This window comes from Amblyomma maculatum, chromosome 1 (assembly GCF_055883805.1).
Source record: "Amblyomma maculatum isolate TAMU_Amacu chromosome 1, ASM5588380v1, whole genome shotgun sequence".
NCBI lineage: Eukaryota > Metazoa > Arthropoda > Arachnida > Ixodida > Ixodidae > Amblyomma > Amblyomma maculatum.
Genome location: NC_139344.1, coordinates 31,812,058 through 31,826,134, shown reverse-complemented (window position 1 = coordinate 31,826,134; position 14,077 = coordinate 31,812,058). Strand labels below are relative to the sequence as shown.

Genomic DNA, 14,077 nt, shown 5'->3' with positions numbered 1-14,077 from the left:
GGCCCCGAGCCACAGCCACTACAGGACTCTCGAAACGCAACAAGGGACATTAAATCTTCTGTCGCGGCTCTCTTTCTCTCGAACGGTGTGTAAGAATTTGGGATGCAGTGATCACACTGGTGAAAACTGCTTGCGCCTCCTAAATAGTCAGTGATAAATATTTTATCCCTTATTGTCGTAGTGTTTCAGTTTCAGCAGCTGAACGGCAGCTCTGACTAGAGAAGGAGGTTCGACTAGTTGACTAATATTCTGCGTGAAAAACAGGGCGATCTAAACGTAACGCAGAGGAGAAGATGAAACACACTACGCCTGTAAGCTGCATATGGCGTCTAAGGTGTCTTTAGGTCCCTTGAGGTGTGTAATCAGCTGCGATAAAGAGCCCACGTGTTATTCGTTGACATTCCAGTTCCCAAAGAATATTAGCTTCAGCATTGCACTGAATTACAACGAAGTAGCAGTGACTGTATAGCAATTATTTTTACGCCACACACAACTTGTACATTCCAAACGCATCACAGTAATCATTTCCGACGTCAGCCGAACCAGCGTCAAATTAAATGCAATTAATGCTATTATCCTGCAGTAAACAAATACCATGGCATGATTCGCGCATATATTGGCACTTTATTGTATTATTTGGAAGATGTAAACCCGCAAGCAAATATTTTTGGCGTGTACACTATTTTAAACTCAGGTGGAAAAAAAAAAAATAAAAGAGTGCGGTCAAGTCTGCTAAAGAGCAGAAATTGCGAAAGCCATTTCAAAAGACTGTTTCCGTTAATTGATATCTCATTGTTATCGCTATCATCACCACCGATGACCATCATCATTATCATTATGCACTAAATGTGCCGTCATTGTCATCGGTACTATACCTATTATCATTATCCCTAACTGCCTCGTCATTACCATATCTACAATAATAATAATAATCATGACTACTGCTGCTAACATCGTTATTCTTATCAACAAATTCTCCGTCCTTTCCATTGCTACTATCACCATTAGCACAAACCACATCGTCATTGTCGTCGCTACTATCATCCGTATGCTAGACAAGAATTAGGATTTGTTTGATACGACCCCGGCGTGGAGTAGGTATTTGCGCGTTCGGCTGGGGGTAGGAGCGATAGCAGTTTAATTTCCGGTGGAGACGTTATAGTTTCGTTAAGTACCAGTGCGAAGAACGCTGACGTCACGCATGAGTCCAGAAAGGCTTTCGCGGATCTGTCTGAGTGCCCCCCCATCGTCGTATATATTTTATGTTAATGCATGCTGCAGGCCGTGAGGCCCAAGCAAGAGTAGGTTAAAAACAAATTATTACAAGTATGCAGTAATACCAAATAGCGAACAAAACAGAGCACAAGCAGCAGGTAATGAGACTGATAATGGCAGAGCATGAAATAACGCTTAACATGGCCATTTATTAGGTCAAGGTGCCGGAGGCTGGTAAGCTGTTCCAAGCACTGGTGATCTGCGGCAAGAAATCGTGCTGAAATAAGCTAGTGTTAGGAAAGTAGGGGGTCAGAGAAAGGGGTGGGAGTGTCGGGTTTGTCTGGTGTTGGATAGTATCAAGTACGGTCAAGAATTTTTTCCAATATTATATTTAAATAATAAATATAAAAATTTGAATGGAATAAATTTTCGCCGGGATTGAAGGCTGTCTATTGAATTAGATTCGATGGCATTAATGCAGAGATAGAGACAGTTCGAGTGTGCTGCGAAAACATGAATCAGACAGCTTTCCTTTGGATTCGCTCTAGTGCGTTTATGTTGTTGATGTGTACGGATCCCATACAATGACGGCATACTCTACTTTAGTCGTTATATAAGTTAATTCTACTACAAAGAGCAATCAAGAAAAATCTATTTAATATCGCAGGAGGATTTGCTCGTACCCCACAACTCATAAGAAGAGCATAATTTAAGGCTAAGTTCTTTATTATCACAATTTGTCCGCATGTTAATGGTTACACTGTAGTAGCCAATATATATGCGCAGTTTTTTCCACCATCAAAAACATTTTATATTGATTCTTTATAGCAGTCTTAACTACTCGATGCGAGCGAAAAACTCTGATAAGCAATATATTGCAGCGCCAGGATGAAGGTATGGCGAGAGAGGTGACATGCGCTGACGGAGGCTAGAGACCTATCTCAGTTCCAAACGGCGGCAGTTCAAGCCCCATAACCTTGTTTTCTCCTCACTGTGTAATTATTAATGGAAGCGTAAAATAGTGCGTTTTAACGCACTATTCAGGATTCATGTGACTGTAAATCCCTTGTTTTAATATATCGAAGAAACAAATTCTTCCCCCGCTGATGGGAAAGTGGTAGGTTCACAGGGCTAACTGTCATTTGATTTTTTTAGCCACAGTTTCTTTGCGATGAATGACCCTATAAATGGGAAGCTATAAAAAAACATTTTTGCTCAGAGCTATATTCGTCAGGATTCCCCACAGTGTTCCTATAAAGAAAGAGCGGCTAGAAGCCAGGATCAGAATGAGCGAGCCTGGCGACAGCATTCCATGACGCGGTCACTCTAAGCCGTCTGGAGAAAGCGGCTCGTGGAAAGTTCCGATCGGCAGCAAATTTCATTTACGAGATCGTGTATATTTGCGCAGTGATCTGAGCTGCCCATTCAGCCCCTAAACGCACTCCCCCTCCAGAATCAATCGATAGAGTTGCTAAAGTTATAAGGCCGAACACTTTTGTGAGAGAAAGCAGCAAATGTCATCCACGAGATGGCGGTGCTTGTCGCTGGCGCGGGAAAACCGTAAAGAATGACAGTTCATATTAGAGATCTCAGGACACAGTATCCCCTCCCCCTGTCACCCTCTGAACCCCATTTACTAATTCGGCGAATTACTTCATATTAACGAAAGCATCCATGCATTCCAGCTGGAGGCGCAAAACTGCCGTAGTACTGCTGAAACGAGCAATAAGTAAGTCAGTATCGATTCGTCGATGGAAAGAGAAAAAAAAAAAAAAACGTCTAGAGTACTACAAATCGTACTATCTGCAGCATAACGCATCGTCATGTGCCGCGCGAAATAAATGAAGCCTAAACGTTGCCATATTCCCCGGAGTGTGCCAAGCACGCCCCATGCCGGTGTTGATAATTATGATCAGGCTCTGTTTCTCTGAATGAAAGCTTCACAGTACCTCGTAATCCCTTCTAGCCGTGGCAACAGTGGCTGGCGCAATCGATTTGGCTTCCAAGGTGTCAGGCCTTTGTGCGCGGGTTATCGTTAGCAAAAATGACACCAAATTATTCATTACGTTGAGTCATTATTACCCTCACTCTGGCACCAAGACCGCTATGAGCAGAGCATATAACATACTGTGCAAGTACTGGGACCATTTGGCGAGACCGAAAATAGGTGCCTTCTACATTATCACTTTTTCGGCCTTTCCCGTCGCCTGTGGTACCACATAAGAGAGAAATTCGTCATTTGCGCAAGACATTAGCTGACAATGAAATGTTCTAAAATTTGATTGCTCTAAAGCAATTGTGATGTCTGTGCGGTCACGTCTGTGAAGGCGCCAGCGTGTCTTCATTGCCAGGGGCACTTGAGGAAGCGGATATCAACCTGGCCATAGCAACAGGCCTGCCTCGACGACAGCGGTTCCGCAGCAAGGCCCTGCGCGCCGCAACAAGCTCGCGTGGCATCGGATACCCAGCTGCGGCGAACGCTCCAGGAGTCTGCCCTTGAAATTACGCTCTTCCCAAGGGCAGCGGTAGAAGAAAGAGGCATGCATCGCCTGCCCAGCATTGCGGTCGGTTTACAGTTTCCAAGAGCACGCCTGTGAGAACAGACTCACCGACAATATGATACCCTCGCTTCCACAGCGTCAAAACCATGTTTACCCGTGGGAAGCCGGTAACGTATTCGTCGACGTGCCGGGGCCTACGTGGAAGAATCCAGAAGGCGGTTCCTTATGTTGCTCTGTACAAAAATGCCAGTTGGTGTTCTTCCATTCGCCGGTGCTCAAGGACAAAGGATTCCCTATCTAAGCACCTAGGGACAAGACAGTGTAGAAAAACAGGGGTCTGACCATTGCTGGGGACACTGGGCGACTTTCGCTGAAGTCTCAACCATCATGTAAATAAATTTGCACAGCTCCTCGCTTCCGTGGTGCCTCGTCGTCTGGCCTCGCTGGCCTTCGGCACATTCGGCTCCGACCCTGCCGGCGTCGTGAACAAAAAACTCTAGTGAATAAAAACAGGTAACAGCTCTTGCAACACTGCTGGACCCATGACTAAAGCAACAATCATATTTGGGTTCAGCAAACTCAAACCAGGCCATTGTGTTTTGTGGTTCAGCAATTAAGCCGATGAATGTCGAGAAAGCAGTCCTGCCGCTGCACCTTCTAGATAGGAGGTATAGTGTCAAGAGAAGTCATATACTCTGCTTTTCCTGAAGCAACGGCGTCATGCAGGAGCCTTCCCGTAATTGTGTCATTAAAATGAAGGATAGGCTTAGTCTAAAGCTTCATGGCTTTAAGGTTACGCGATTTTTGAGGCAATCTTATGCACAGTTAAGTTAGGTTAACTTCTTATTTGTTAGGCCAAGATGTGGGTGTCTGACATTGCCACTTCTATGGCCTTTTCTGTCGTCTGCGGTACTGCACAAGAGCTGCGAAAGCACAATGGGAATTTGTTAAAATCGCTGCGGATAATTCCGTGTTTCGAAAGTGCGTTCCCTCTCATAAGAGTAGACTGTCATGAATAAGAAAATATAACAGCTCTCGCAAAATCCTGCAACCACGACTAAAGGACCGAATATAATTGGCTTCAGCAAACTCACATCAAGTCATTACTTGTTTGGTTCAATATCTAAGCTAGCAAACGTCAAGAATCCCGGTTTATCACGCTGCTGTATCTCCGGGACAGCAGGCGGTTTCTAGAAAAACTACGGCGGGAAGCCCTCTTGCGCTTTCCAGGAGCGAAGTCATCATGCAGGAGCACTCAACCGAGATCTCTTACTCAGAACTAATAGTTCGTCAGAACCTATAGATTTACTGCCGCAGGGAAGAAACGGTAACCCTTTATATTTTTTACGTCTGTTCAAAGCTTTACAGCGCCATTTCATCAGGTGAATATGAAGTACTTTTACGTTCCAGACACATAGGTGCCAGCCGAGTACTCCTCCGCTGGGCGAAAGCCTTACTTTGCTCAAGGTGAAAATTTCGCGTGGGCAAGATCTGTCCGCGAGATTTCGCGGAATATAGTGTCGGGGTTCTGTCTAGCTCACTAAAGTTCTGACTAAACATTAATACAAAAAACCATCCTTCACAATGAATCGAACTGATATCCCTCTGATTACCAGCCGAGCGCGTTAACCGACTACGCCACCCATCTCCTACTAATGTAAGCTCGATAAAACGCGTGTTCGGCGACCGTCTCCATCGACCTAATTCGCTCTCTCCAAGCAGCGCCGACGACTGTTGCGGGCCGCTTGCAGAATTGCTCTTCGCAACGGGTCACACCGGCGCTTCCTGTCTATTGTACGCGCGTCGTGCGATGTAAGCAATTGTCGATTTTAGTTCACTGCAACCAAAACTATATCTCGATGGCCCCTTTCTTCTGCTAAGGTTTGCGGCTTGACGAAGCCCGGCGCTCTCAGCGTACTGTTGACTGAAACGACGGCGAAAACCCTCAAATCTCCGGGGACTGTGTATTGCAGTATAGAGACGAAACCGATTCACAGAGAGACTATATAACCGATAGCCGACCCGAATGCGACCGATTACAAGCGTCCAAGTTATGTGCAGAATATACAGGTTTGCTTTGACACTCCTGCTTTCTCTGCCGCGGTGAGATCCTAGATCATTTTTTTTTCTCTTTTTTTTTTTTATCTTCTGAGTGTTTAGGGGCTCTGGATTGATGCAAACGAGGAACTTTACAATCCGTTTACGGACAGCATATTCGGAGCGTTTGTTTCTGCTAACGTTATTAATTACTCCTTACTAAGAACATACTCTACTGTGATGGACATGCTAGACTTTAGAATAACACCCTTCTCACTTTTATTTTGTCACGTCGCTCTCGCAGCGCTATCATGTACTTAGTGCACACTTCAGCGCGGCCATACGGCTGCAAAGCCAATGTGGTTCGCTCAAATGGCAGAACGACTGCTCAGAATAGGCGATTGTTTCGGGTTCAATGCTCGCCTCTGACGGAGTTTTTCTTTCAGTGCAAATTTTCTGCGAAGGTCGTATAGATATGCATTGCCTTTGCAGCCGTATGGCCGCACTTAAAGGCTCACTGTTCATCCTCCGCTCGAAAATATTTTCTTCCCCGGTGACTGTGAGACTTCGCCCCTAGAACGCAAGGCCGCAAAATGTTTTGGAAAAAAGTAACTAATAACGCAGTTACAGCCACCGCAATCACCCGATTCTGTCACGCTTCTCTCCTTCCGTTCCCTCGCAAATTCCCCTTCCTCCTCCGCGTTTGGCGGGAGGTGGGGCGTGGCACTCCGCGTGCGCCAAAAAAAAAAAATAAAAAAAGAAGAAGAAGAAAAAAAAACGGGGGAGGGAGTGCGCGCCCCTGGATTCAGTCTGGCCGTGGCGAGGAAAAAGCGCGCAGCGAGCGGTAGACACCCATCCTTCTCCCGTCAGTCAGCGAGACGGACCAATGGACGTCGTTCTCAGGAAGTACGTCGTAACTGTGGCTCGACGGGCCAGCGCAGGAAACGGGGAAGCTGGCTTCCCGAAGGAGAGCATGAGAGAGCTTTGATTTGCATTTTAGTTGCTTTGCGGCGCGCGTGTCACAGTAGCATTTTGCACAGACTATCTCCGGTACCTGATCGAAACACTGGGTTCCTTTGCTTAAAAGGTCCTTCCCTGGACAGTGGCCCTTTAAGTGTGCGCTAATGCTCAATTACTCCTTTAGAACTATATAATAGTTCTGAAAACGAGTCTTCTGTGCAATTAGTTTTGAGCATGTGATGATTCAGACTCATTTTCTGGGCATCATAGGCTGTTTATCGCAAATTGGTATTCTTTTTGGGATATCAACCACACTGCGTGCAACGGTAAAAATGTGACTTCTTGGGGATCGTCTGCGCATCAGCTGATGACTGGCAGGAATTGCTTCTTAATAATGTTAAGAAGCCTTCCAGATCAGAAAAATTGATGATGATGATGTCATCAGTCGTAGCACCACGTACTCACGGCGGGGGATTGGCCACGGAGCCAGGGTGTACTGCAGGTACAAAAACACTCTTGGGCAAAAAGTGGAGTTTGGATAATTTTGCGTCTCCCACTAGAATTTGAACAGAAAAATAAAATAGTAAAATAAGAATCAATAGATTATTATTCTAGCAGAGGAAATCAATCTGATTTCTTTATATTCATTCATATAAGATATACATATTACCTACTATCGATAAATATACATATTCGAGATATAGTCGCAACATGTCATTTATGCAATTATATATTATAGCACGAATCGTAGGCATGTCCTTGCCTTAGCAATTATTTCTCCTCTACTTCTTCTTACGCCACACGAGCGCTGGGCAGTCGATGTTCGCGTGCTGTTATTGAAAATTCAGAAGCCTGCGCACGAATACCGCCGGTTTAAAATTTGTGCCTGTTAGCCTGCATTCTTTTTTTTTTAAATCATGCCCCAATGCAGTTAACTGAGTAGTTCCTCATCAGGCTCCCTGAATAACCCACCAAGCTTTTTTACACGCTTACCATCAATATCGGAGGTAAGTGTCACGGGTAAAGCGAGGAAGTGAAAGCACCCGAAAACGAGCGCGCACCTAAGCCAAGAGTCTTCCTTTTTGCTGTTGATAGTACTCGACTTAGTCTCAGAAGATGCCGAAAGAAAGAAGCCTTCTGTGAGTGTGGAAAGCCAACAGCCAACGAGCACGTGGACTCGTTCACAAGCTCGGGACGCAGCATCTGCAGCACCTGGGCTGGAGGAACCGGCTATGACCACCGCGACAGTCAATCGAGGATCGCCGAAGATGAAAAGAAACAGAGACGGCAATCAACACCCAGCCGTTTCTCCACATCCGCCACGGCTAGGCAAGCGGTCCAGAAAAGCCGGGGTGGCAGGTTTGCAACACGATGCTCCTGGATGCTCCGGAACTCGGCCTATTTCGCATGAAGATGACATGGACGAGGAGAGTAAGCAAAGGGAGCTATTTGACAGCGCGGGAGATGACAGTCAGGAACTACCAGAGGCCACCGGGGGTTCTCCGTCGGCGAGTCAGCTGGCAGCGACTCCAGTGGACTCAGAAGAAGAATTCTCATTTGGTTCCCCCATCGACATGAGGCGGTACTGCCAGTGGTAAGTCCAGTCTCACTTTACTTATTTTCGTTTTTCGTTCATAGCTGCGAAGGAATATTTGGGTCTCTAGGGCGGAAAAATTATTAGGTACGTTTCCCATTGTACTTAAATGAAACGTCTTAAACGAAGCGGGCACTCTCCGCACCCTTCCCCCCCCCCCCCCTCTTCGATAAACCCACCACTGACACCAAAGCGTTTCTCACGCCATAAAGCGCCAGTTGAGCCGTCCCAAAACCAGCACCCTATTCATCCACTCACGCGTGACAGCGGAACTAAAGCAAGCTGCACGTGTGCTGTGCGATGTCAGTGCAGGTTAACGAACCCCAGGTGGGCGAAATTTTCGGCGTCCTCCACTAAGGCATCTCTCATAGCCTGAGTCGCTTTGACACGTTAAACCCCAAAGCCAAACCAAACCACGAAATGATTAAAGCTCGTTAACCATAGGTGCTCTCAGGTCAATAACAGGTATCAGTATCCTTCAACAGAAAATAATATCTCTCTTACAGGTACATACCTTCCGGGCAGAAACGTGGAGGCTAGCGCAGCAGCGCCTACATACTTAGCACTGAACGCAACAGATGAGGTCCTCCAAGGACCAAGAACATGTTGCACATTGACGAAAGCACTAATTTATGAAGATTTGAGATCCCTAACTGAGGATAATAAACGACATTCGGTGTAAATAAGGGGGTCTAACTCGCGTTCCAAGCCCGTATGATCCCTCAAAAGGCCAGCCACATCACAGAATTGCTGCTGGGTCAACACGATCATGGTTCGTAAGGCTGCGCAGCCTGCTGGAACAATGCTGTCGATCAAAATCCCAGCTGTAAAGCCACGTAATCTCAGGCACGAAGCTCTCACCGCCATTTTCACAAAAACGTTATGGAGATGACTTCATTTGGGCCGCACTTTGCCGCTCTAGTTGCACTTCCATATGCGAGAGTATGCTCGTTAAGAAGAGACTTTTCTGAACTTTAGACATTTTTCACCCCTTTTTTCCTTTCCCTCTTCTCGATTTCAGCGGATCCGATCTTGAGCATAATAGAGCATGATGCTGTAATAAAAAATTGGCATTGATTTGCTAATGTCCCAATTCAAACTCCGCCACATGAACTTGCCCATGTCAAACCAGGGAGCACAGCTGGAACAGCATCAAAATATGCAATTTTTCTATGCAAAATGGGTCGTACGTCATCTCCCCCGGGCAGCCATTGCAATGCTAAACTCTTCGTTTTCTTTCGCGGCGCGATATAGTAGGCCATACAGAGATTACAGCCTGCCCACAAAATGATTAATCCCATATCGTGGGGCAGATTGCTTTCACAAAGGTCCCCAAACTAATCAGTATACGTTGACACCATGCGTGGCCGGTCCTACAAGGAGTTACAGCCACTCGCTTATTACGAGTAAATGCCTGTTCACAAAGCCATTGAGTTTAGAATATATTGCTCCAAACATAATACATATCCAGCCATATCCAGCTACTTTATTTTACGCATGCTACTTGAAATTATTAGAACCCTGATTATACCATCTCGAGGAATAAATTATTCACAATTATGAAATATGCTTCACCGAAGTATTCGCGTACCAAGAAACCTAGCCTCAAAAGCTGACGTTTGTAACCACTTAAGCGATTTCATTTACATTTATTGTCAAGCAAAACCGCAGAAATTGTTGAATTCAAAATTACGTATACTCCTACACTGCTACTACTACTGTATGGAAGAGACCCAGCCCAGAGCGGCAATATTCTGTGACACATCGAAGTCGAACCTAATTAACGCAGTAGGCGTACCGGGTGGACACAAGTGCATCCGCATCTCTATACATTATTTGGGGATTTCACCTATCTTGAGTGCAGCGACCATGCAACGGTCATCACGGACAAAGCTCAAAATACTGCCAATGTCTTGTGGCGCACAGTCTGATCTTCCTCGCACGACTGTGACAGATAATCACTTACCCAAAATCTATTCATTGTCACAAGGCGACGAATTTGAATCATAAAATCTACAGGAGATGACATTGCCACCTGCACTCTATTCAGCGCGCTGCAGACAACTGGGGAAGATGGACAGGCGATAGAGGAGGGGGGTAGTGAGAGTTTCTGGGCGCCTATGCTCAATCTTAATTTTTTGAACACTGCAGAGTTTAAACTTTAACGTCTCCAAGTGGTGCATAAGGCCACTATAATGAAGGAAGCGATATTAATTTGGGCTCTACCTGGGCTTTCCTAGCGTATGCGGTTTCGTAGCGAATTACGACGCCACAGCCGGCATCGAGCCCACAACCTTGGGATCGGCAGCGGAAAGCCAAATGCACTGGCACTTCTGCAGGTGCTTGTCGATTTTACACCGCGATTGTACTTCTTTGTTTAATAAATTAAAAAAAGCACTCCAAATTAATTTTTTTAATTATGGTTTTCAACAGAAAAGCATTCAGTATAATTGACTTTCGTGCCGTAATTTGCTGCCTTTCAGTAAGAGAAACACTTACATCAAACCCGAAAATTAAATAAGCGCCTAAGCTACGGGTTCTGCGAGCTGGTGTATCGTTGGATTAAGTAGCGCGGCTGTGCTTTTGACGCACTGCTGCACTGTATTGCATGTCTCTAAGTCTGGGAGGATTTATCTCGCCACTAAACATCGTGTGCCATCGCAGCATTGTTCAATCACTGTAACGGCCTGGGGGGCGAGAAAGGACAAAGACATGTGGTGTCCCTTTTGTGTCTGTGTCCTTGTGCGTCGCCGTTCATTTTCAGTCACTGTCATCAACCGCTTAGGGCATTGACTAGGTTAAGCAGTTTTCTCCACAGCAAGGACAATTGAAACCGAGCATAAGCAAAGCGAATAAGTGTCATGTCTCGGCTACTCGGTGGGTAAAGCGACATTTCAGTCACTGACTTCAAAGCGCTCACCACGTGATGCCCTACGCAGTGTAAACACTCAGCGATGCAATATTGTAATCCACCGTTTGAAAATCAACTTCGCCTTGCGTTTTTCTTTTTGAATGTATATCAGGTGTTTTTTTTGTTTTTGTTTTTTTTTTTTTTTGGGGGGGGGGGGATTGCATTTGCTTCCTCCAGCATACAACTACAGGTGTTTTTACAGTAATGGAAAACCAGTCTTGCTTAAATTACTGCCAGATCGAATGCTCATATGGAGAGAAATGAAAAGGTAAAGTTTCAGAGAGTTTCAATCACACATCGCATTGGAAAGCACCGCTAATTCATCCCTGGTTAACAAAATGAACCAAAAGCACCGAGATCTTTGTGCTGAGATAGGCACCTAAAAAGCCCGCCGAAATGTCAAAAGGAAAAACCCAACTCTAGACCACCTAATTATAGACCCTAATGTCGCCCAATCCATGTCTGCCTTATAATCCATTTCACAAACTGCATGGAATGCTACGGAAGGTAAAGGCAACTTCAGGCTGTCAGCTTGAAACACACATGTTTGTGTTCCTACTATATTCGCAGACCTTGGATCTGTGCCAGTCCTGCCCCCAACTGCGCTACCACACCTGCCCTGGCTTCCCCAACCATCCTACTCAACCTACTTTCCTTGCCTTCCCTTCTTGGATTGTCGCCATTCCTCATCTGCCAACCCAATCTCCTGTCTCCACTGCAAGCCGTGTGTGTGCGTGTGTGTATGAGTGCCTGTGTGTATGAATGTATGTGTAATAAGCATCGACAGCTGAAACTACGCACGAATAAATAAATAAAGCCTTATTCTTAAGCGAGCGTTACTTTTAAAGGCACTCATTTTCGTTCGCATCCCAGATGTGACGCATTATGGCTAACACGCAACCACGAGGACGCTACGAGCTTCGTTAAGGCCCGTTTACAAGGCCGACGCGACGCCGATGCCGACGCGACGGCGACGTCGGTGGTCAGCGGGTCGGTCGGCCGATCCTGTCGTTGATGCACCGGTCAGTCCCACTAGGCCGACAACGACGCCAGCACGACCAACGACCGCTGTCGCCGTAGTGTGACAAGTTCCCAGACCAGCGACGCCGACGAAACGCATCGGCCGACGGTCGCCCAATCAGTCCTCGGCAGATTGTCGAGCAAGCGAAAATGAAATGCCGATGAATGATGTACTGTGCATGCCTTCGCTTACCTGTGTCATATACATGCTAAAATATAGGCAATGAAGGATGGCGGTTCATATTATCACACTTCGACACTCGCGGGTGTGCTTTTTTTCGTTGAACATGAGTCGACGCCGGCCTCGTCGAAGGCGAGTAGGCCTAGCGAGCCCGCAGGAATCGTACTTCGACGATCGTGGGCAGCACATTATTATGTTTTAACGAGTGCAAACGGTCATCGAGGGTAAGTTTGGTTATAGTGACCTAAGACCGACGTTTGTTTTTTTCACGGGACGCCGGTACAGAAAGCGGTAAGCGCTGGGGTAATCCGGTCTGCCGAGCAATGTTGAGGGCGGCTGGTAGTAGTCGGCGGTACTCTTGGGACACAAATAACACCGTTTTAATTCATGCAAATTGTTGAAGAAGATACTTCCGGTTAAAAGGAACCAGAATCCAGCACTGATGGCATCGAAGAAAGCAAATACAATTAGCAGGAAGCGCCGCTCTCGTGCGATGTCAACAACCAAATTCCAAACATTTCGCATGCGGTATATCGCCTCATCGGTGGTTCTTGCGGAGTTGTCGCATTGCGTAAATGCGCAATGTGCAGCCGTAGTGCGAGAAGAGAAAAAACCCGAGTAAAGTACAGCCCGACAGGCGGTTGTTTTGCCATGAAAACTAGCAGCCTGTGTGTATGCAAAGAGATGTAAAACTGCAGCAGCGATGGCATGCACTCATCGTCATCGGCGCATTCTCGATAAAATTTCTCGCTCAAGCGGAAAAATGGCAAAGCGTTTACTATTATCATGAAGTATTCATTTAGCGAATGCGGGCGCTATTTGGTGAACAAGTGCTAAAAAGCGAGAAGCAGGTATCGAAATCAGTAGCCCTGGGGTCTGCAGCAGACGAGAGACGCGGCTGTGGGCGGGGCGAGGTGAAGGCAGCGACTGCTATTGGTCGGCGTGGGCAGTGAGGCATCGCGTCGTCGTAGGGTAGTGTGACTACGCAATGACTTCGCTCTCAGCGTCGGCAGACCAACATCCCCGTCGGTCGGCCATCGGTGCGCTGTCGGCGTCGGCGCCGTGTGACAAGCACGACGACCACGCAAAAAACGCGTCTGGCGATGGTCGGCCGACGTAGATCGGCCTAGTGTAAACGGGCCTTAATGAGTGATATTGTTCTGTAGAAAACAACTGTGTGGTTATTCAATTGACTGACTGACTGCGCAGCTCTTCTAACGACTGACACTGACATAGTGATGCACATCACTGACGTTAAGCGCAGCGGAGCGACCTGAAAGAAAATGAAAAAGCGCTCGAATAAGGGTGCTTGCCACGTGCACAGAATAGAGCAGCTGCAATCGAAGAACTGGGGTCACTTTTCAAATAATTGCCACCACGCAAGTGCTGGTCAGCAGCTCAGGACGCTGATTCTTCGAGCGCCAGAAAGAAAACCGTTTGGATGACAAAGATAGCGCATGTGCGTCCGGGGAAGGCATATCACCTGGCACGCGAATTTCTTGGAAGCTGCAGGTCCCAGCCATCGCATGGAGGAAGTCGACCGGCTCCGACAGCAATGGCACAAGGAGGAGCCCGGCGCTGGCGAAATCCAGGACATCAAGCGTCGGTGCAAAAGCAGACTATCCGACTTCGGCTGGTGCTGAGAATCATTATGCACA

The 14,077-nt window shown here is 46.6% G+C and overlaps 1 protein-coding gene across 26 annotated transcripts in view; it reads right to left on the bottom strand.

Annotated features, from left to right (window-relative positions):
- The window catches only part of LOC146202081 (uncharacterized), a 114,821-nt gene extending 100,744 nt beyond the window's left edge, over positions 1-14,077 (bottom strand). For 4 of the 26 annotated variants that reach the window (XR_014703620.1, XR_014703616.1, XR_014703612.1 and 1 more), the window contains exons 1-2: positions 13,903-14,077; positions 7,175-7,269 (exon numbers count right to left, since the gene is read on the bottom strand). Coding sequence is in view for 3 of the 26 variants with exons in the window: in XM_084587931.1 (XP_084444057.1) it covers position 1,474; positions 4,059-4,187; positions 7,175-7,269; positions 13,903-14,016 (339 nt within the window). In the remaining 23 variants the exon portion in view is untranslated. Of the gene's footprint in view, positions 1-1,091; positions 1,475-4,058; positions 4,188-7,174; positions 7,270-8,821; positions 9,144-9,168; positions 9,340-13,902 lie in introns of those variants that run through there. The other 22 variants (XR_014703613.1, XM_084587928.1, XM_084587930.1 and 19 more) reach the window with 17 other exon arrangements.